Source organism: Calonectris borealis, chromosome 3, assembly GCF_964195595.1.
Source record: "Calonectris borealis chromosome 3, bCalBor7.hap1.2, whole genome shotgun sequence".
NCBI classification, from domain to species: domain Eukaryota; kingdom Metazoa; phylum Chordata; class Aves; order Procellariiformes; family Procellariidae; genus Calonectris; species Calonectris borealis.
In genome coordinates this window covers 2610923-2631646 of record NC_134314.1, presented here as the reverse complement: position 1 = coordinate 2631646, position 20724 = coordinate 2610923, and the positions used below count along the sequence as shown (strand labels likewise).

The 20724-nt window shown below is 43.8% G+C and overlaps 2 protein-coding genes across 24 annotated transcripts in view; one reads left to right on the top strand and one right to left on the bottom strand.

Moving 5' to 3' along the window:
* The window catches only part of HMBOX1 (homeobox containing 1), a 127148-nt gene extending 118642 nt beyond the window's left edge, over window positions 1-8506 (bottom strand). For 8 of the 16 annotated variants that reach the window (XM_075144821.1, XM_075144819.1, XM_075144815.1 and 5 more), the window contains exon 1: window positions 8055-8501. The gene's annotated coding sequence lies outside the window, so the exon portion shown is untranslated. Of the gene's footprint in view, window positions 1-8054 lie in introns of all 16 variants that reach the window. The other 8 variants (XM_075144825.1, XM_075144823.1, XM_075144824.1 and 5 more) reach the window with 4 other exon arrangements.
* Window positions 8507-8631: 125 nt separating this feature from the next.
* The window catches only part of INTS9 (integrator complex subunit 9), a 74830-nt gene continuing 62737 nt past the window's right edge, over window positions 8632-20724 (top strand). For 5 of the 8 annotated variants that reach the window (XR_012672841.1, XR_012672842.1, XR_012672843.1 and 2 more), the window contains exons 1-4: window positions 8632-8708; window positions 12864-12991; window positions 17794-17854; window positions 20341-20403. Coding sequence is in view for 4 of the 8 variants with exons in the window: in XM_075144813.1 (XP_075000914.1) it covers window positions 8700-8708; window positions 12864-12991; window positions 17794-17854; window positions 20341-20403 (261 nt within the window). In the remaining 4 variants the exon portion in view is untranslated. Of the gene's footprint in view, window positions 8709-10461; window positions 10639-12863; window positions 12992-14234; window positions 14455-17484; window positions 17591-17793; window positions 17855-20340; window positions 20404-20724 lie in introns of those variants that run through there. The other 3 variants (XM_075144811.1, XM_075144812.1, XM_075144814.1) reach the window with 3 other exon arrangements.

Below are 20724 nucleotides of genomic sequence, written 5' to 3'. Positions count from 1 at the left end.
GGATGATCTGAGTGCTGGAGAAAATGCCTCAGAGTGAGACTTAAAAGCTCAACTCTGTTTCCTTATCAATCGAGTAACTTGATTACAGAGTGTAAGTACCTCCATGGCAAGAAAGTACTGGATACTAAAGGGCTCTAATCTTGTCAGGAAAGTCGTAACAAGAACCAGCGGCAGAACTTAGACAAATTCAAATTAGAAATCAGCCACTTATTTTTAACAGTGAGATGGCACAAACTACCAAGCAAAGTGATGAGTCTGAAATTATCAATGATGGACACTCAAGGCTGGAAAGCTTTCAAATTGTTTTTAGCCAAACATCAGTTACTGGTCTCAGTTTCAGAGTGAATGATTAAAATGTAAAGCTTGTGATACAAAGCATATAAAACATATCAGACAAGGCGATTTAATTGTCTGTTCTCGCCTTAAATTTTATGAATCTCCAATATGTTAACATCATTCTACTTCTATGGATGAGGAAATTAAAGGGGGAGGAATAAGTTTCAAGTTCAGTAAGCTCCCTCTTTTTCAGACTGCTGTACTTATCACTGAACAGCACCGCTCCATCAAACAGATGGAGTCCCCATGAAATGCAAACACTCAGAGAACAACCGACTACGATGTCTGGAAACCATGCAGAATACAACTTAGTTGAGAAGACTGTGATCCACTACTTACCTCTCCCATCCGCGGCATGAAAAACCAGTATTAGCTTAAACAACTAGTTCTTATTCTGTGTAAATACACTTAGGACATTCATGCTTATACTACCGAGAGCAGCAGCATGCATTACCCTCCAGCCAAGAATGTTTAAATACTTTACGAACGTGAAAGCATCTCAACAGCCCTGAAAGTATTATTTTCATATTTCACATTGGAACACCGGCAAGTCAAGAAGTTTGCCCTGGGTCATAAAGTAAGACCTATGGCAGAGCCTAGAAACGAGAGCCCAGCGCAACCTCATAGCCAGGAAGAAATTTCCTTTTCAAGATTTGAGTACTACTGACGTGTCAGAGCTGCTGCATACCCAGTTGCTCGAACTCCAAACCCCTGCCAGTTAAATCACAAAGAGATTTCTAGTGAAAGCTGACATTGTAATCAGAGAATCTGATCATGGCAGAGAAACTGTCCAAAATAAAGGTCAGAATAAATACCCAAGTAGAAACAACGCTTGTATTTTATGAACTAACTAAATGCCTTCTGCTTCCATTAGTATTACAGTACCACTGGAAGAACAAAAAGCAGATTCAGTGGCTACTTCAGAGCTCATAAGAAATGGGCAGCTCAAAATGCAGGAAATGACTATATGCTACACTTCCCAGTTGATAGGGCATAGGTTTATCAAAAGAATAAAAACTGGCTGTTCACAAGGCTCACTGAAAGAGTAGCCTACAGTATTGTTTCAGCAGTAGGAGCCGTTTTACTGGTGAACTTAAAATTCAGTTTGTTTTTTTTTTTTTAAAGAATATGAAAAGAAAATAAGGCTTCTTAACTCAAAAGTGGGGAGAAAACCGATGCCAAGAATTCAGGGCAAGTGAGATTCAGCTGGGGGTATTTAGAGCCAAACATAATTAATGTATTTTGTATGTCTGACCTCACCTACCACCACCTACCACCAGCAGTGAATGGGGTTCACATAAATCCGATATAGCCTAAATAAGCATCTTATATGTATGGAGAACAACAGAACGCCACCTCCATGCATGAAGCAGATAATAAAATTTGTTTCCTTGGGCTGCAAGAAACTCTTCAGTAGATCTGGGAAAAACACTCCACCCATTGGGCAAATAGTGACTGGAAGAAGTACTTACCAACACACCGCGGACATATACACAAAGTAAGGTATCTGTCAAGCCATACTACAGAACTCATTTTGGTGTATACATACATACAACCTGATGAAGGGCCGTGTTCAGTAGTAAGTTTCAGGCTAGTAACTGCACGGAAACCAACATGAAATGATGAAGTAAACATTCAGAGAGGAATTCTGTAAGAGAAGGAGTTAACTGACCTTCCATACCTTCTGGTTGGCTGCGCAAGAAAGATAAAGCAAAATACACTTTGTCAGAAGCACTGCACTACAGCAGTTCCCGGTTTTAAGAGTAGTCTTTAACTTCAGACTCTGCATGCAGCTTTGATTAAGAACTGGGAAAGGGAAATCTGCACGCAGACAGGTAGAATAACCAGTCATGGATTATTTTTTTTTTAATTCTTAAAGAAGCGCATCAAAACAGTAATTGTTGAACCTTTTGGTGTCTACATTAACACGGTGCTGAATCAAAACAATAATAAACATGCATGTGCATTCCTGAGATAGATTTGAAGTCCAACACTGAAAAACTCTTATTAAATGAAGCCGAAGGAAGGCTATGCAAGAAAAAGGGGCATCCTTTACAGTCTTGTGAGAAAGTTTACCCCTGTAGTGCTTTTGACCTGATAGAGGCGGGAGGGGAAGAAACTAATGGATTTAAAAGCAAGAAATTAACTGAATAAATAAGGATGACAAGTGTCAAACCACAAAAGTCAATGGAACATGGGAAATCCTCCCATCCCTGTAAAAAAACCTCATTGACTTAGGTATTGAGCACATTAGATGACCAGCCAATAAATTCCTTATATGGTTAATATATATTAACATATCACAGATGTAAAAGTGCAATATAGATGGGGAAGAGACAGCCGTGTTCAATTGCCACTGAGTATGTGACCTTGAGTGAGTTACTTGGTCCTTATGCCTCAGTTTCTCTATTTGTAAAATACTGATACCTCTGTAAAGTACTTAAAGATTTACAAACGAAGGTACAACGTCTTATTTTATCACAGAAGGACAATGGCTTAGCCATAATGAATCAAATGTGAAACATCAGAGCCGTACTCCACTAGCATACCACACAAGTTATGGCCATAAATCAATCACTTCTGATTAGGTTAGGCTTTACAATGCAATAATTGCGATAGCAGCAGTTTCATAACTGTGAAAGGAGCACTTTGCTCAGCAGCGTATTATGCAGGAAGCCTGCATGAACAACGAGCTTTTGGTAAACCCGACTGCAACAGCAAAGAAAAGAAGCATCCCAAACACAATATACTGTTTAAGGTTATCTATCATAAAAGCTTCTCCACACGCTTTTATGGTCACAGGCTAACGCTGTGTAAGTGCCTAGGCGAGTGGGAGGAGAGGGGAAGGAAATCAAACAATACCATGTTTAAAGAAAGACCAGATTTCAAGCAAATATATCTCTTTTTAGGAGGCACAACACAAAAATAAATGTGTTTCTCACAATTACAAGATGAAATTTTCAGTTGGCCAGCAACTACAGAGCCGATTCTCTACTTCTTTCTGTGGACCACATGACTGCCTCGATACATAAGAACATTTTATGTGCCAACTTGCAATGAAGACCACATAGTTAATAGTTTGCAACCTCCTTTCCCCCAGAAGATCTTCAGAGTTGAGTAATAAAATTCCTCACATGATTTCAATGAGAGGGTTCACTTGTCAGAGGCTGTTTCAAGATAGTATCATGTGTCAGGGAGGTGCTGTTCAGACGAAGCTTTCCTACCCTGTGTTTTCAGGGCTTGACTGAAAATGAAAAATCTTCAGGCTATAAAGTTTGAAACTGGAGGAAAGAAAAATAATCTCTAGCCATTATTTTCAAAATGTGGAAATTAGCCAATTAATGAGAGAAGGAAGAAAAACTCTCATTAAAGCCCTGACAAACCCTTGAGATCACAGACCGATTACTAGTTCTGCCGCAGACTCCATGTAGGAACCTGGTCAAGTTAATACCTCTACACCTTGGTTTGCCACCTGCGAAATGAAAAATAACACTTTCTTTTCATATCCTGTTATTCTTGCTTGTATTGTTCCCCAAATTAAAAGCATTTGTCAAAATGCTTATCTTGAGCATTAACACTGGAAATTGCATTCATAGCTAACATACAATCTGTTTGCATGACTGAGTGTTCAAATATGAACTCTTAGTGTACTTTGCTACCCAGCCATCCTAATTTTATACATGTCAGAGGGGAGCTTTAGTCAATAGAGGAACATTAGAATGCTAAAATACAGTTTATTACTAATCTTATGCATAAAACCAGCTTTAGGGATATGAGTTAGACCCAAAAAAATTCAAATTCTCCTCAATATCTCCCAAAAATCCCACTATAATCATAACATAGGTCTCACTTCATTGATAACCCACAAGATAATATTATCAGCATAGGTATAATTAAAGCCCAATCCCACGAGGACATGTATGCGGATTCCAATGCCTGTGCCATTAAAATCAGTATAAAGTGAAATCGACTTCAGTGACTTTAGAAGAAGTGTCAAAGCTGCATAAAGTTATCGATAGGAGAAACGAAGGCATGGGTTTTTTTGCAGTAGGATTCTTAAGCTGACAGCATCCCTTTAAGTGTTTGATTTCAAATCCTAAACTTTGCAGAAGATGAAAAATATTTGCCCCAGATCCCAACACTGCAATGTGTTATTCTGTAGTGTCCCTAAAAACTCTGCACAGAAATCACTGCAAAGCACAAGCTGCTTTCTTTAGATTAAAATGTGCTGTCATTTCATGCAAATTGGTTTATTTTCTAACACATACAACCAAACATCTTCTGAGATTCCTTTATGAAAGGGATCCAGTGTTCTTCCTTTCTCATGTTTCAGTTTCGTTAATTCTTCCCATTCCCCGCCCAAACATCATATCCTAAAGACCCAAGTTTCACCACTGCCCCACTGACATACAACAAAAAAAGAGCAGTCCCAGAAGTTTATGATAGAACAATTCTTGAAATTCATGCTTATTAAAAATTCATTTTATTAAAAATAAAATTAGTTTAAAAAATGAATGTCAGAACCCCACTTTTCCCAGCTCCAGATACCGATGAAAAAACATACCAAACACTTCCATAAGTTCATGGATTATCACTATAAAGTAAACACTTCATAATAATTTAATTTTCAAAACACTGGACAGCCATGAACTTTTAATATCCTTTTGAAAGAGACCAGTAAGACCCACACAGAAACTGCCTTAGAAGTAAGCTTTCTGCAGCTGACACTGGTTACTAATTCTGTGGAATTATCAGAATCACAATGCTAGAGAGATGCACATTTTCTAGAAAGGTCAACAAATAGAAAGGAATTGCTCAAGACCGCTCAGTAAAGTAGTTACAGAAATAAGCAGGCCTCATCCACACTGGATTTTCTTTGAGATTTCCTTAACACTCTTTAAAAATCCTGCCGTTTCACCTATGGTAGCATTCCTATAACACAGCTGGCAGTCTGCATACCACAATGTCGTCTAGACCTGCTTTGAACAGAGTTGGATGACACAAGAGTAAAAATGCTGATGCCTGTTCTGGTGCTTGCACCGGTGCTAAAGGAACGATAGGAGGAAGAACAGACATTGCTGAGTAAAACACAAGTTCCTTGTTCCTAGTCTCATGTCCAGGCTCGTCAGACAATTCTGTCAACCATACAGAAAAAGTTGTGGCTGTCATGGGGCTAAAGAAGAATCTTCACGTAAGGGAAAAGAGCGTTCCCAAAACCCAGTTTTCAGATGCAGTATCAAACCCTGCTCTTGCACAGAGCCCGGTGCTCCTAGAACATGCAGATAACAAATGCATCCCTGCAGATAACATATTCCATCCCTTTCTCACTTCTCCCCTACTTCCCTCCCCCATCCGCATCTCGGAGATGTTTTCTTAGCAATTTGGAAGAGAAATGGCAAAAGGGGAGATGCAAAACACAGAAATAAATTAAGTCTGTTCTCTGCTGTTGACGGATTTGGTCCTAGCGTGACGGGAGAAAAAAAATGTTAAGAGTGATAAATCCATATATACCTACTCCAAACTACACCCGACATCCCAAGGGACATGGTATAATGGTAAATAAATATAGATGCAGTTCCTACTAATGAGGCAGGGTACAGCAAGGCCAAAGAAAATGCAATCATCTCAGGGAAAAAAACTGCACAGGACTCCTCCTCTCCCATCCATGGAGGAAATCAAATGCCAGCTGCACCATCCCAGGAAGGAAGCAGAGTCTGTACCTGATGAGCCCTGCAGAAATGAGCTAGTCATATCACGGGACGCAAGCAGGCACTTCAGGGTTTTGCCAGCCCACAAATCGTCTGCAGAGCACAATCCTTCTCTCCGATACGATAGATTTTACATGGTATCATTCATGCAAATTGTATTTTTTTCCCCCACCAGTTTCCTCTTCCTCCATCCCCAGTAGTTTGAAGCAGGGGCACGTAGCTAGCGTCTATCAGATCTGCTCCGACAGTGCTCTCAAACGCCTGCCCTGGCCATCAGTTTAACGCTTTCCTCCCTACAAAGTTTAAATCTTTCCAGCTTTTGTTCATATACATTTTGTACTTAAAAGCCACTTATCTGTACTCCCAGCGTTACTTGAGCAGGAGAACAAATCGAGATATACCCGACTCCACAGACAAACAGCAAACATGCTTACAATTTCCTCTTCCTTCTTCCCTCCCCACCCCCAAAAAAAACCATTTTTTGTCCCTAACACGAAAGATCTGGGAAAAACAGCACACACGACCAAGGCTTTTTCAGACCTATCGCGAAGAAAAAAAAAATGCTTTCCGAAGAAGTGCTCTGCAAACATACCAAAAGACACTCTTAGAACAACTAAGAAAAAACCCATCAAGACAAAACTGAGGTTGAAGAACTCGGTTCGGTCTGCCTCGCATGTGTGTTTTGCACCTAAAAACACTCGCCTCCTGTTTTCTTTCAACCCCGAACCACAGCAAAACAGTTCAGCGGCATTCCCTGCCACTTCCTCAAACCGGTCCTGGGGTCAAACGCACTGTTCTTCCGAAAAATGATCTCAGGCACGGATACAAAAGCATTTACCCCATCTCTTCCCAAGAAGTACAAAATAAACAAGCCTATGACACCCCACCCAAGCTCTCCTCGCACATTTTGGGAATGACTTCCCGCCGGGTCCTCCTCCTCCTCCCCCACCCGTTCCCATCCTAAACTCTCCAGCAACAAGACACCCTTCAGGTTCACGCCTTTGCCCTCCCCGAAAACCCTCTCTCAAAGCCCCGGGAGCTTGCAACAGATCTCGCCCTCCTCGTCGCACAGCCTCCCCAGCCCTGGGATCCAACCGGGTTTGGGGCACCCATGGCCCCCGTTCCCCCTATCTCCATAGGCACAAAGCACGGGGGCTCTCCTGGAAAGGAACCCCCGGACACCCACGGCGGCCCCTCGGCCCCCCCAGCCAGGGCAGAGCTCCCCGGCAGAGCCCCAGCGAGGGGGGCTCGATGCCGGGGCGCGATCCTCACGGGGCACCGGGCTCCATCCCCGCTGGGTCGGAGCCTCCCTCCTTCCTCTGCCTTCCCCGGCCAAACTACCGCCGGGCCGGGCCGGGGCAGCCCCCCCGGGGCGCTGGGGACAGGGAGCGGGGGGCCCCCGCCGCCCTTCCCACCCGCGCTGGGGCTCGCACCAGCCCAGCCCCAAACTCAGCGGCGAACAAAACCGAAACAACACCACGGGAAAAAAAAAAAAAAAATAAAGCACCCACCCAGGCTGAGGGGACTCTGCCACCACGAGTCCGTCACCCCCACACCCGGGAGAGGGGTGAAAAAAATAAGAATAAATAAATAAATGGCAGGAACAACGATGGAGGGCTTTTCTTTAAAACCCAAAGGTTGCCCTGCCCTCCCGCAGCAGCCTCCCGGGGACACCTTCCTCCTCCCCCGCTCCGGGGGATACGCGGAGCCACCCAGAGCCGCGGCTCAAACTCTGCCGGCGAGCGGCCGCCCGGGCTGAGGGGCTGCTCCTGCCCGCCCCCGGCCGCCCCCCGCCCCGACTTGCCCCCTCACTCACATCCCGCGCTGCGAGGAAACCCGCTCTCCGGCGCGGCGTAACTCCCCCGCAGGCAGCCGCGGTGCCGGCTGAGGGGGGACCCCCTTCCCGCTCCCCCTCCCTCCAACCCACCCACCCGCCCGCCCCCTCCCCTCACAAGCGCCGCTCTCGCCCCCCCCCCAGCCCCACACTTCCCTCCTCCCCACAACACTCACCTCTGGGTGCTGGCGGCGTCTCCACCTCACCATGTAACGGCAGGAGTGGGGGGGTCCCCCCGCCCGCCCCCGCCCCAGCGTGAGGGGAGATGAACGGGGGCGCAGAGGGACGAGAACAATAGGGGGGGGAAGGAAATCCCTCGGCCGCCGAGCCCCCCTCCCCAGCCCCCCCGAGGACGAGGGCCCCCTCCCCGTCTGGCTCTCCTCCTGCCGCTCCCTCCTCCTCGCTCGCTCCCTCTTTTTTTTTTTTTTTTGGCTCAATCACACCAGACTGACTGTCTTTGTCTGTCTGACAAGCGCCATGTTGATATCAACATCCAAGCTCCCACCTGCTGCAGCTGTGAGACCCTGGGACTTGTAGTTCCCCCCTCCCCAGGGTGACGGGGAGAGCCGCTGCGGGGGGACTACAACTCCCAGCATGCCTCGGCGGCACGGCACGCCAATGGAGCGCGGGGCGAAGCGCGGGGCGGACTACAACTCCCGGCATGCCTCGGGAAGGAGGGGCGGGGTCGGCCATGACTTCATCCCGGGCGAGGGGAGGCGGCGGGACTGCAAGTCCCATGATGCCCTGGGGCGCGGGGGGTGGCGAGGGCCGGGCAGGAAGGCGGGGGCAGGATTGTCCCAGTAAATAGAGCCGGGTGAAGCATGAAGCTGGTGAGTGCGTGGGGCTGGGGGCGCTGCGAGGGGGGGAGCTTCGGCCTGCCCCCGGCGGCGGGGGGGCTCCCGGGATCGCCCCTGGGCGGCGGCAGCCTCAGCGTGAGGGGAAACTGAGGCGCTGAGGGGGGCGGCCCTGAGGGAACCGGGGCGGGGCGGGCCCAGCGCTCTGCTCCCCTCAGGAGCCCGGCGCGCGAGCGGCCGTTAAACGGTCGGCGGGGAGCTGCTGGCTGAGGGGACGGAGACCAGGGCGGGTGGGGGTTAGGCACCGGGGTGTGGGAAGGGGCACGGGCCCGGGCAGGCGGCTCTCCTCCCGCCCTCTGCCGCCGTCCACCCCCGCCGGGCTCGGGGGTTTGGATCAGATGAAATATCGGTGGGATTCGGAGGGAGGAGGAGGAGGTGTTTCTCTGCCTTCCTACCCTTACACACGAGTTTCGCGTGGAGCAGTGCTGGAGCTAGCCCACTGCACGTGTGACTTCCACTGAGTTGCTCTAGAAATATTCATACATCCCCGTGGTTCATAATCATTTTCTGTAGGCAGTATGATGTTAATATAGGTAATTGTTAATAAGAAAATCAGCCTGGCATAGGTTTGTCGAGGGTGCGCTATGCTTCTGACAAATATTTTGGTTCTGATATTACAATCTTCTAAGGGGAAGGTTATCAGAAAATACATTGCCCATATTATTGGTCTCCTCTCTAGATCTCCATTTTCAACTGTTTTAAGTTTCCCAGAGACCTTGGATTCAGCCACTACTTTATTTTCCAGGAAGAATTTCCCTGTTTCACATAATGTGCTGCAATTCCTTGTCTGGAGGTGAACGCCAAAGCAGCTTTCAAAATACCTGCGCATAACTTTTGATTTGTTTAACCTGAAGTTACACTGTTGTTAAAACGTAAGATTGTCTCTCAGTTTTGAGACTGAGGAATTTGTCTTGAGGAAGCTTCATAGAAGTGAACTTGGATTCTGGGCTTAATTTTGAGACTTCCAATAAATCACTATCTGTGGTGTAACTGTGTAAAATTAATTCGGTAGGCAGGTGGCTTAAGAGCTTGATCCTGCATAATCTTATGTATGCGATTAAGTCTCTCTGCGTGGATGAATACTACCAGTGGGACAAACTATGCAAAGCTAAGCACTTCTGGATCTGATTGTAGAGGCTAATATAATGCAGGGGGAAAAAGCAAACTGAGAAATCTTTAAATGAAGACCATAGTGGAAATGCAGAGTTCCTTGTTACGTCTAGAGCCTTGCGTAGGGGTAGAGAGAGGGAAGGGGTTGGAGGGGGAATACAAGCTCTCTGAAATCTGTATTGTAACATTTTTAGACCTGTGTATGAGGACTGGGGATCATAAGACCAGATTCTTCATCTTATATTTGTCTGGAGAGATGGCTGAATATCAGGGTTGTGGGGGGAGAAGTTGGATGCTATTTCATCCTCTCTTCTCATATATTTGGGTTGAATTTGGAAGAACAAGGTAGAGGTGACAGACTCCAGACCTAATTCAGAATCCAGTGAAAATGTCAGACTCCCACAAATTCGAATGTCCTTTGGTCCAGGCAAATCCAGTTGCTAATTTCCCCCTAGATTTTAAGCTAGCATGTGATATTAATACTGGAAGAATGCACTGCAGTATTTGTTGGCTTCAGTTGGAATTCAAAGCACCGGCTTTAACCTGCAAAATTTGGAGTGTTTTGGAGCTGCTAGCGTGAGACATCATCTCTTTTCTCTGTCACATTGCCATCCATGAGATCACCGGAGACGCTCCGAGCTGGCGAGCGCTCAGCGTGAGCCAGATGTCTGCTGAGAACCTGTCGCTATGAGGGCCTCAGCAGCTGGAATTAGCCCCTCATCCTGAGCTCTTTGTGCCCCTCTCTGTCAGAATTTCATCCAATTTACAAAGCCTGCCAAGAAAGTTGTGAGCTGAGGTGGGAATATTTATGTCTTTTATATATGTTTTGTGGCTTTTTTTACATGACTATTTTTTAATTAGGAGATGAGGCACCTAATGTGTTAGCTGCACCAGCCTTTAGCCATAAGGGAATAAAGATGGAAGCAAACAAATTTTAGAGCAAAAAGGAGTTGCATTTTAGTCCAGTCATGAATATTAGTGATTGGGGTCTCTGGATATGTTTTAAACAGTAACAAGTAGAAACTAGCTGGAAATTATCACATTTGTAGTGTGTATAGAGACGTATATAGTGCAGACACTCAGATTTTTGGATTCCTAATCTAAAATTCTAACAGGCCCAGAAATATCACCTGTGCAAATAGGTGTATAGCATGTATGAATTGCCTTTTTTTTTTTTTTTTTTAGTCACTTTACTTGAGTCTGATAGAAAGAGTCCATTGAATCCCAGGAATCCATCTACCACAGCGTGACAGCCACAGATACAGATTTTAGATGCTTTTAAAGAAGAAAGAAGGAAGATTTTCCGGTTAGCTCGTAGATGTCAGGGTCATGATCCTATTCATGATTTTTAAAAAAGCAAGAAAGTGTTTTGCTGATAAAAGTGGTGATATTTCATTGCCTTTTTTAATTACTAATAGTTTAAAAGCTATAAACTTTTTGTTCATTTCTTTCTATTTACTTGGATTTATAGCTTCAGTTGTCAAAGTTCTGGTCTGGTGAGATCTTAATTTCGCATGCGTATTTTACACTTGCGAATAAACCAACTGAATTCCTTACTTGTATACTCACTTCTTCATCAGCTTGGCTTTTCACGTTTTTTTTAAACTTTGCTAACAGCAGGCAAAATGTAATGTTGCTCCTTAGTAATTAAGGCTTTGTGAATTTAAAACAAAAGTCTTTATGATATTTTTAATTTAATATTTGGGGCTCAGTAGCTTTTTAATATTTAAATATAATTTAAAACAGGGTTTTGTTCAATGTATGTAAAAAGACTCCTTGGGAGTTGTTAATCCAGACAGTTGCAGTCCTATGTTAACATATTGTGAGCAGAGGTAGAAAATGAAATTATTAATCTACTTTCTTTCCACTTTGTAGAGTGAAAGTATAGAAAGCAAACATAAGGTATGAACGACTTAGAAAACGACTGAGTCTGGTTTTAGTATGGTGCGTGGCCAACCAATTGATATTTTTCATCTTAATTGACAAAAACTTGAATTTAAAAGCTAAAGTTTGACTGCCTGAGCATTGCTGTGCTGCCAGATGCCCAGACTTTGGAGATGCAAAAACTTGTATTCAAGATTCAAAATCTCCTATTCTTGCAATCCCTGAAGAACCATCGAATCCCTCCTCAAAGAAGAGAAACCCTCATGCGGAGGTGGCCACGCTCTATTCAGACATTTATGTTTCTAATCCCCTGTTTTAAAGGTGGCATTTTTATTCACTTCTCTTCTTATTCAAAGCTTCAGCTGCTCCTGTGCCTTGTTAAATGTTTGCCACTCTCCATATAAGAGGTGACTGCATCTCAATGATGCTGAAGTGCCCCCGTACATAACCTGCTTACTGGCTCATTAAGCTTGCAAAGCATTTGGGATTTCTCAGTACACAAACCCTTCCACTCAGGTATGGTTGTCTGTTCCCTCGTGCTTCCTGTTTGCGTTTAGCAAGACAAAAAACAGGTGAGAGCATGCCCCAGAGCTGCTGCGGTGCACATGTACAGCTTCCTCTGCTGATCTGTGCCAAGCAGCCACAGAAGGTGTGGGCTGCACCTTGTTTGATTGTTTAAGCAGGTTTCTTAAGGAAATAAAACTTGGGTTCCTGCAGGGATTCTCTCCCTCCCTTTCTACCCCATGTAATTTTCAAATTTGCTAGCCAATTTCAGCCAAGTTTTGCCAGTAGGACTGAGTTTTGAAGAAACTGATTTTCTGGGATTTTTGTGAAAATAGGTGGTTGGTAGAAAAAAGAGATTCTACACATGTCCTAAATTTGAGAGAGGAGCTATGCCATCCTCTCAACCCTTGTGATCAGAAAAACTTGTCTGAAGAAAGTCTGCCCCTTAATCTGACATGGGGAAATCTCAATGAACACACACAGCTGTGAGACACAGGTTCATAGGAAATCAGGTTTTGTTCTGGTGTGTATGAAACTACGTGTTTAAAAATAAGGGAAAAAGGCAATTTGGGGGGGGGGGGTCACTCTGTTGGTAAAGGTCATGAGTAACTCATCCTCGTATTTTTCTTTCAGTACTGCCTGTCAGGACATCCAACCTTACCATGCAATGTACTCAAGTTCAAATCCACCACCATCATGTTGGATTGCGGACTGGATATGACGTCTACTCTCAATTTCCTCCCATTGCCACTTGTTCAGAGGTATGTTCTGCGGCCTGTAAGCACTTAGTCTGTGTCGTCTTGGGTTGCAGTTGGAGTGCTCTGTGTGAAATGGTGTATTGGAAGGAGGGAGGGGATGAGTACAAATGAACAGCATCATCTGATATCATAAATAGACTTTGTTCACTTAAAAATTCTCTTTATCAAAATAACGTCCTTTGGCTCAGTAGACGGAAGACATTTTATGGATTTATTGATTGGTTTTTCTAGATAATTTATTCTAAGCTTCAGTAAAGTATTGCTGCAACTGCTCAGCACAAGTGAGGTCACATATCTGTCATCTTTCTGGCTTCTTCGTGCAGGATGAGATAAATGGGTAACTGAGATGGAGTGCACGGAGCCCAGCAAGTTCTGTTTAACCACCGTCTTCTCAGGCTTTTCTTCAGAGCATGGACTAATGCAAAGAAAAACAGCACTTAACAGCCCTCGTTAGTTGACTTGATGGCATAATTGTTCCCTTTTAAAAATTAAATAAATAAAAGGGCAGTGCAGCTGGGCACAGGAATGGAACGGCAGTGAAACAAAAGTAGAGTCTAGAAGAGAATCCTGAGATCAAGACTCCCTCTTCTATGCCCTAACTACAAAGTCATATTTTCCCAGGTTTATATTTGAATTTGGATATTCAGTTAGGGTGACTTATGTCTTGCATAAATGGAATAAATTACAAAAACAAGGGGTTGGAAAGGTGGGAATGAGTAACTCTTGGTGATGGGAAGCAATAGGAGTTTTCACAAAAGCCATTTAGTAACTTTGATCCGTGAGGAAACAAGTGAGGAACATTCTGAGTTCAGGGGAGGCTTGATTGAGAGGGGGAGAATATGATTGGGAAAGGGAGTTTCCTAAGTGACCTAATGAGGTTAAAGCAGTTTGTCCAGCACTTCCTTTGATTTGTTATTTTTTGGAGAGGAGAAAAATAGACAATGTATGCATTGTTCTGCAAAAACGTGCAGTTCAAGATCTGCTGTAGAGTAGGCAACAGATGCCTTAAGACGGATCAGTGTGATAGTCAATTTTTGTCCCATTCCATAATGCAATTGCTAACTACAACGTTTAGGGGCAGTAGTAGATTTTGAAGGAATCCAGAAAATTTGGGAAATCCGGGTACAGATAGAATTGCCTTGCATTTGCTTTCTCCCACCCCCCAAAGAAAAAGGAAATTGAGAGAGGAACAAGTAGCAAAATTAGGTGATTGAACAAAGGCTTAAGAGGTTCTTTAAAACTGCAGGCACCAACGCTCCCTGGGGATATGCCAGCTTTGTCTGCTGATAGCAGACCCTGGGAATGAACAGCCAAATTGCAGGTCACAACCTGGAATTCCCGAAGTACCTCCAGAACGTCTGCACTAAAATGACTCAAACTCAATAAGAAAGGATGTCAGATTTGACCCCTGATGGCCCAGTGGAATTGGAGCAAACAGTTGGATTTAAATCCAATCAATCTTGTCGGTAAGGTGATTGAACACCCCTTACAGCAAGGATTGTCCTAAGCACATGGACTTGGGCAAATAATTGATCTCTTCAGTACTCTACAAAACAGATGTCCTGCAGGGAGTTGTGGAAATGAGTTAGAAACTTGAGGAGGAATGTGGCTGCCACTAAAAAGTCCTTATCTCTCTATGGTATTCATAGTTGTACCATTATATATCAGGTCTCCATTACCACAATGTCTAAATACCTCTGAAATTCGAATGTGTATATCAGCATAACGTGGCCAGGTGATAGAGAGCTGACATTATCATCAGTTTCCAGACAGGCTACAAGAGGGACTGACTGCCTGAGGTCTTGCGTGAAGCATGTAGCAGCACAAGATTTTGAACATAGGTCTGTCAGACCTTAGGTTATTACCAGCTGTGTGTCCTCTCAGAACCAGAAGTGCTGCTCCTTGCAGCTAGGCTGAGACGGACCCATGTGAAATCTTAACCAGAGAGGAGCTATGCTTCTCTCTGCTGTCTTTAAACCAGAGGTTCCCAAAGTAGGATCCATGAACCACTTGGGCTCTGCAAGTCTCAGTATGTGGTCTGCAAAGGTGCCCTAATTTTTACCTCTGTGGCACATAAAGGTATGATATTACAGAGGATCTTTGCTATGCAGCTAAATCCTGTGTCGTGGCTGGCATGGGACCCTCCTTGAGCAAACATTTTGAGAGCCTGTGCTTTAATCTATAAGAGAGGAAAGTGCTGTAGTGTTTGTGTCATTAAAGGGACTGGACAATTTTTAGAGTTCTTTGCTCTTCAAAAAAAGTCCATCAAAAGGTACTTAGATTCCACCTTGTCCTGGAAATGGCAGTCCTTGTTCTCACCAGCCCATGAAGCATGTGCACAGTACCTGCAGCGGCCAAACACTTTATCCCAGTTCATGTACTTTAAAGGAGGTTTGTCAACTGGAATTTTCTCCCCTGTACCAAAGTCAAATGCAAAATGATAAAATGAACATGTGGGAAGCTCTTAACCTTTCCTGTCTAGCCATGACACACTTGCTCACATTATTTATGGGACAGTTCTAGCTATTTTGGATTAATCAATCACTCTATTACAATGTCAAAACTATGTCGGCAGGAACTGTGTTACTTCTTGGCTTCAAGGTAAAGAGTCCTTTCTGTCCTGTGTTGCTTATTCCACTTTCACCCACACACAAGATCCATCTGCTAATTTTGCCTCTCTTGACAAGACTGTATTCTCTTCAGTGGATGCCGGGTTTAGTACAAGTCAATAGTGCTCTTTCATCATGAATAAGGCAAACAACCTACTAGGCTAAATGAGGGGGAGTAGGGCCAGCAGATCAAGGAAAGTTTATTCCTCTCTGCCGCATGCTGGTGAAACCACAAATGGATCCAGGTTTGGATTCCTATTGAAGAGGGATGCTGAGAAGCTGGAGAGGATCTTCAGGGACTCCAAGGTGGTCAGGGTCCGGAGTCCATGACTACACAGAGAGGTTGAGGGAGCTGGGCTTGTTCAGTCTGGCAGAGAGGGGGCTAGATGGGGAGCTAGCAGCCACTTAGATCTGCTTGAAAGGAAGTTACAAAGGCAACAGAGCCAAACTCTTCTCGACAGTGGCAGGCAGCATAAGGGGCTAGTGGCCACAGATTGTGTCTCGGGAGGCTCAGGTTGGACATTAGCCTCCCAGTGATGAAGTTTTTCTTAGCACTTTCACCCATCCCCAGAGAGGCTCTAGAATCTCATGCTCCGGGGATTTGCAAGATACAGCTGGACAAAGCCATGGCTGACCTGGTCTAGTGCTGGCTTTGAGACATTGGACTACAGACCTCCAAATGTTCCTTCCAACCAAGGTTTCTGTCCTCTCCTCCCTTATCTGTCAAAGTTGTTTTATGTCAGAGCGGTTTATTCTTGCTTTTTCCCTGCTTTTTCCATAGCTCTTCTAGTCTCTCTGCACCATTTCTACTCAGCCCCCTCAGTCTCCGAAATACTGCTCTTAAATTGTGCTTTTGCATGTGTCAGTGGGGAGTACATTCGGCCACCTCATCTTTTCTATCATCAGACTTCTTCAGACTTACTCTTTATCCTCAAAAGGGGGTTGCACTTCTCTGGCATAGCTTCTCGATGACATGTCCTTTTGCTCTCACCTCTTACTTTCCATCTTCACTCCTTGAGTCTTAGATTTCCCCTTTTTCCTTCCTTGTGACTTTCTGGAGTGCCATTTAGAATTTGTTCTTTTATACTGATGATGTTAGTCTGAACATAGCATTCCTCTGAGCCCTTGAATCACTTCCAAGTGATTCCATGATCAAGATCTTGAATTTGAAAGCCCTTATAGCATATAAGCATGCCTGTCTGTAGAGCTTAGTGCACAACACTTGCAGATTTCATTGCAATCGGGTTCTCGAGTTCTGTCTCCAAATCTGAGGTTTTTGCAGGGCTTGGTTCCAGGCAGTTTCAATTCTCTTCTTTCCTCAACTTTTTCTTTTTTGGATTTCTGTAGATATGCTTGAATCTGGGCAGACAGTGGTTTTAGAGCTAATTTGTAGGCTCACACAAAAATCAAATGTCACTCTGAAGTATGGGTAAGTCTCTCAGTTATGGTGGCAAGAAATGCTGCAGCGATTACTAATGGAAGCTCAAGATTACAATGTCCACCTTGAAGTTTCTTTATTAGCATTTGAAACAATTTTTAAAAGGGGCCCTGCTGTTGCTGGCTGGTACCAGACCTGCCAGCTTAAAACATGCAGTTCACAGCAAAACCTCCTTGCCCCTTTGTCCTTCCAGCACAGGTAAATGCACTGTACAGCTGTTGGTGTGGGTTTTCAGGGTGAGACCTAAGCATGAAACCATGGTTTATGTGGATATAAAATCGCAACCTCTCTGTCTATAAATGATTTAGTCCAGAGCATCGGTCTTTATCTACCATTGCTAATGGGAATATTTGTCTGTCGTCTTCTGTCCCAGAGCAGCTTTATGGTGCTTTTGTATCGTTTCAGGAATAGAGTTTGTTGCTGCCCTAACCCTGCTTCTGTTTATACAGTTTCACCACAGGGCAACGTAAGCAACACTGAGCCTTTTTGAAATTCTCACCGTAAATGACTAAAATCAAACTCCCTGCATGCGTCGTCCTCTTATTCTTTTTACTTGTAAGTGTCATAATCATGATTTGTAAAAGTCATTTCAGTGAACACTTAAACACAGTGAAACTGTCTGTCTGTTTTATTGAGATTGTTAGTTCCCTGAGACAGAAATGGTGTTCTCTTCCTGTATGACACCAAATAGAAGGTGTATGCTTAGCCACTGATAATGATATAATTCATACTGCAATAATTTTTTTCTCTTTCTGCAGCCCCAGGCTGTCCAAACTTCCTGGTTGGGTTTTGAAAGATGGAAGCACATTTCTGGACAAGGTACTATACTGATCGTTACAATTTTCTTGCCATGCAAAAAGCTACCTGACAGGTTAGGAGCTTGCACTGCAGGAACAATACTTCCATGCTGACTCATCGCAAAGGTTTCTATGTGTACCCTTACCAGCCATGATGTCCTTGTAAAGCAGAACATTTTGAAACAAACTGCTAATAGCAACTCAGAGGCTTTCAGTCTTCAGAGGTAGCCTAGCTTTTTAAAAAATCCTCTTAAAATGCAGAAATCATTTTTTTCAATATTTTCTTATTTCATGGAGCTCCATAAATAATAGTGCTTTGCCTTCTTAGGGTGCCTTTTATTCAAGAGTTTCACTTTTCTGACACTAAAGCTTCATAGCATGCTTATAAATGAGGGTGGTATCATACCCTTTTTTAGGCAGGAGAACTATGAGAAAGTGAATGGTTTGCCCACGGGAGGTCTCTTATAGAGGAAAAGCATGTCTTTGGCCTCTGAAATCAACATGTGTTCTGCTGCTGGACATAGCAGGGAGGATATTATCTCCAGCCTCCTAATTCTAAGACACAGGACTTACTCAGCTACATGAGAGACACAGAATTTTTTTTTTTCCCCCGTTTTCATTACATTAGTTTTGTAGGCAGAATTTATCTGGGGCTTCAACCAAAACTCAGCACTGCAGCGTCCAGCTTGATCTGCCATAGGGGAACAATGAACACAAAAATATGTCAGATGTTAGTAAAATAGGCAGATACATTTCAAATGAGTGCAGCGATAGGTATCAGTAGAGAAAATACTGTTTTAATCGACTGTTCTCTGACTATGTGAACATTAAAGGAAAACAGTAATGATAGTTGCTTTTGTAGGCGACTTTGAGGTGGACAAAATGGATTGATCTGATTTTTACAGGCAAGGGAGCTGAAGATCATAGATTAAAGACCTGATTTTTCTTCTCATTGGAGACAAAAGAAACTGTATAGGCAGCATTTCTGTTAGTAAAATAGTAACAACTTTATTCAGAGCACATGCTAACGGGCAATCGCAGAGCTACAGAGGCTCAGCGACAGAAATGGAGTTGCCCAGTTTGAATTCCCTTGAATTTGTTTCTCCTGAATGCCAGCCTTGGTCTCAGAGCTGTGGGCTCTGCTCTGTCCAAAGAACGGATAGGCTGTCAGTATATTTTTATATGTGATGTATTTACATTTCTGAGGTACTGCTGCTGCAGTGTGTGCTCAGGATAAATCTTCAAACTCACACAACGACAATGGAAATCGTGTTAAAAATTCAAAGGCAGCATCTCTTACCTTCACCTTGACAATTGTAACTGCTTGGAATGGTAAATTCTTTGACCCATGCTGGAAAAAGGCAAGGGAAGGAGTCAAAGGGGGATGTTTTATCATGTCGGGTGGACATTCCTGTTATAGCACTCTCTGGGTGACAGTTATAAAACTTAAGTCCTGGAGAGGCATTGAAATTTGCTGCGATCTAGTTTTAATCATTTTGAACTCCCTTGAGATGAGGTTAGGAGACTTCTGCCACTAGATGTAATTGCTCATTCGTTATTAGTTGGCAGGTGCACTGTAATTATTAAGAATTGGATTCAATCTTTAATTCTGTCAGTCTGAAGCTGGCTGAGACCACTCACTTTGGGACAAGCAAGAGAAGCATCCACGAGAGAAGGCAGAGTGGGTGATAGGTAGCCTGTGAGGTGTGTTAGGACTGGAGTTGGGAATATTTTTGTTCCATACATAATCCTGAAGAATGTGACTTTTCATGTGACATAGATTTCTGATGTCAGCCTTGAAAAAAAAGGAAGAAAATAGAGGATTTGAGATCCAGTAAAGATAAATCTAACAAGAAGTGTCACGTGGAGCTTAGATCCCCAAAGGATGTTTCGTCAAATGCTCTGAGACGGGGGCTAAAAATTGTATTCTGCTCCTAATAAGACAGAAAAGCTTTGATATTGGGAACCAAAACTAAATTCCAAACTTGTAAGATAGCCAGGGCACTAGAAAGGTGCTGCACATACCTTCCAGGTCAGGAGAGCAGCAGTTCTGAGAAGAGTGGTCTTCATGATCCACTTTTCAGTTCATACTTTACTTCTGATTCTGATAGACAAAGTCAACTTGCATTGTTGCAGATTTCCCAGCCGTTGCATCTGCAGTTGGAAGAGCAGAGAAAACACAGCTTCATAGGACAGCACCTCCTTCGTGGCCCCAGCAAAACCAGCCAGTGGTTACTAGGGTCTCTTTCCTTACCTACCAGAGTGCTGTCTCTGTTCCTCCAAACGAGGATCTGATCCCTCGAAGTGCCAAGCAGCCTCATCTCGCATGAAAGCAATTTCAGCAGATCTGCTTACAGCAAATTGTATCTAGAAGGGGGATAAACATAATGTAGTGGTGGGCTGGAAATTACCTGTGATAAAGAAAAGGTTCTGAAAGTGCAAAATCTGCTGCATTGGAATAACATTGCATTGTATTTTTGTGTCTTCTCTGTTGATGTTTTCTCACAGGAACTAAAAGAGTGCTCTGGCCATGTGTTTGTAGACTCTGTGCCTGAGTTCTGTTTACCAGAGGTGAGTTTGTTCAAAGCCTTACTGAAAAATCTGACTCCGTTCAATCATGTGGGAGAAACTTGCTAAATTATTATTATCAGATTTGTGCTAATTTATTGGTACTCAGTAGTAAATAATACTACTAAAACCTCTGTGTTGTTAAGGTGCCTCTAGTATCTATGACACTGGAAAAAGGATGGAAACAGCCCTTTTCAGCAATGGTTTTGGGAGACCTGGAAGGTCTCCTTCAGCAGATCGATATCTCACAGAAGAGTAAGACTTAACTGTCCTTTTTTATGGGCCTTCCAAAGACAATATGACTGAGCTGGACTCGATTATGAC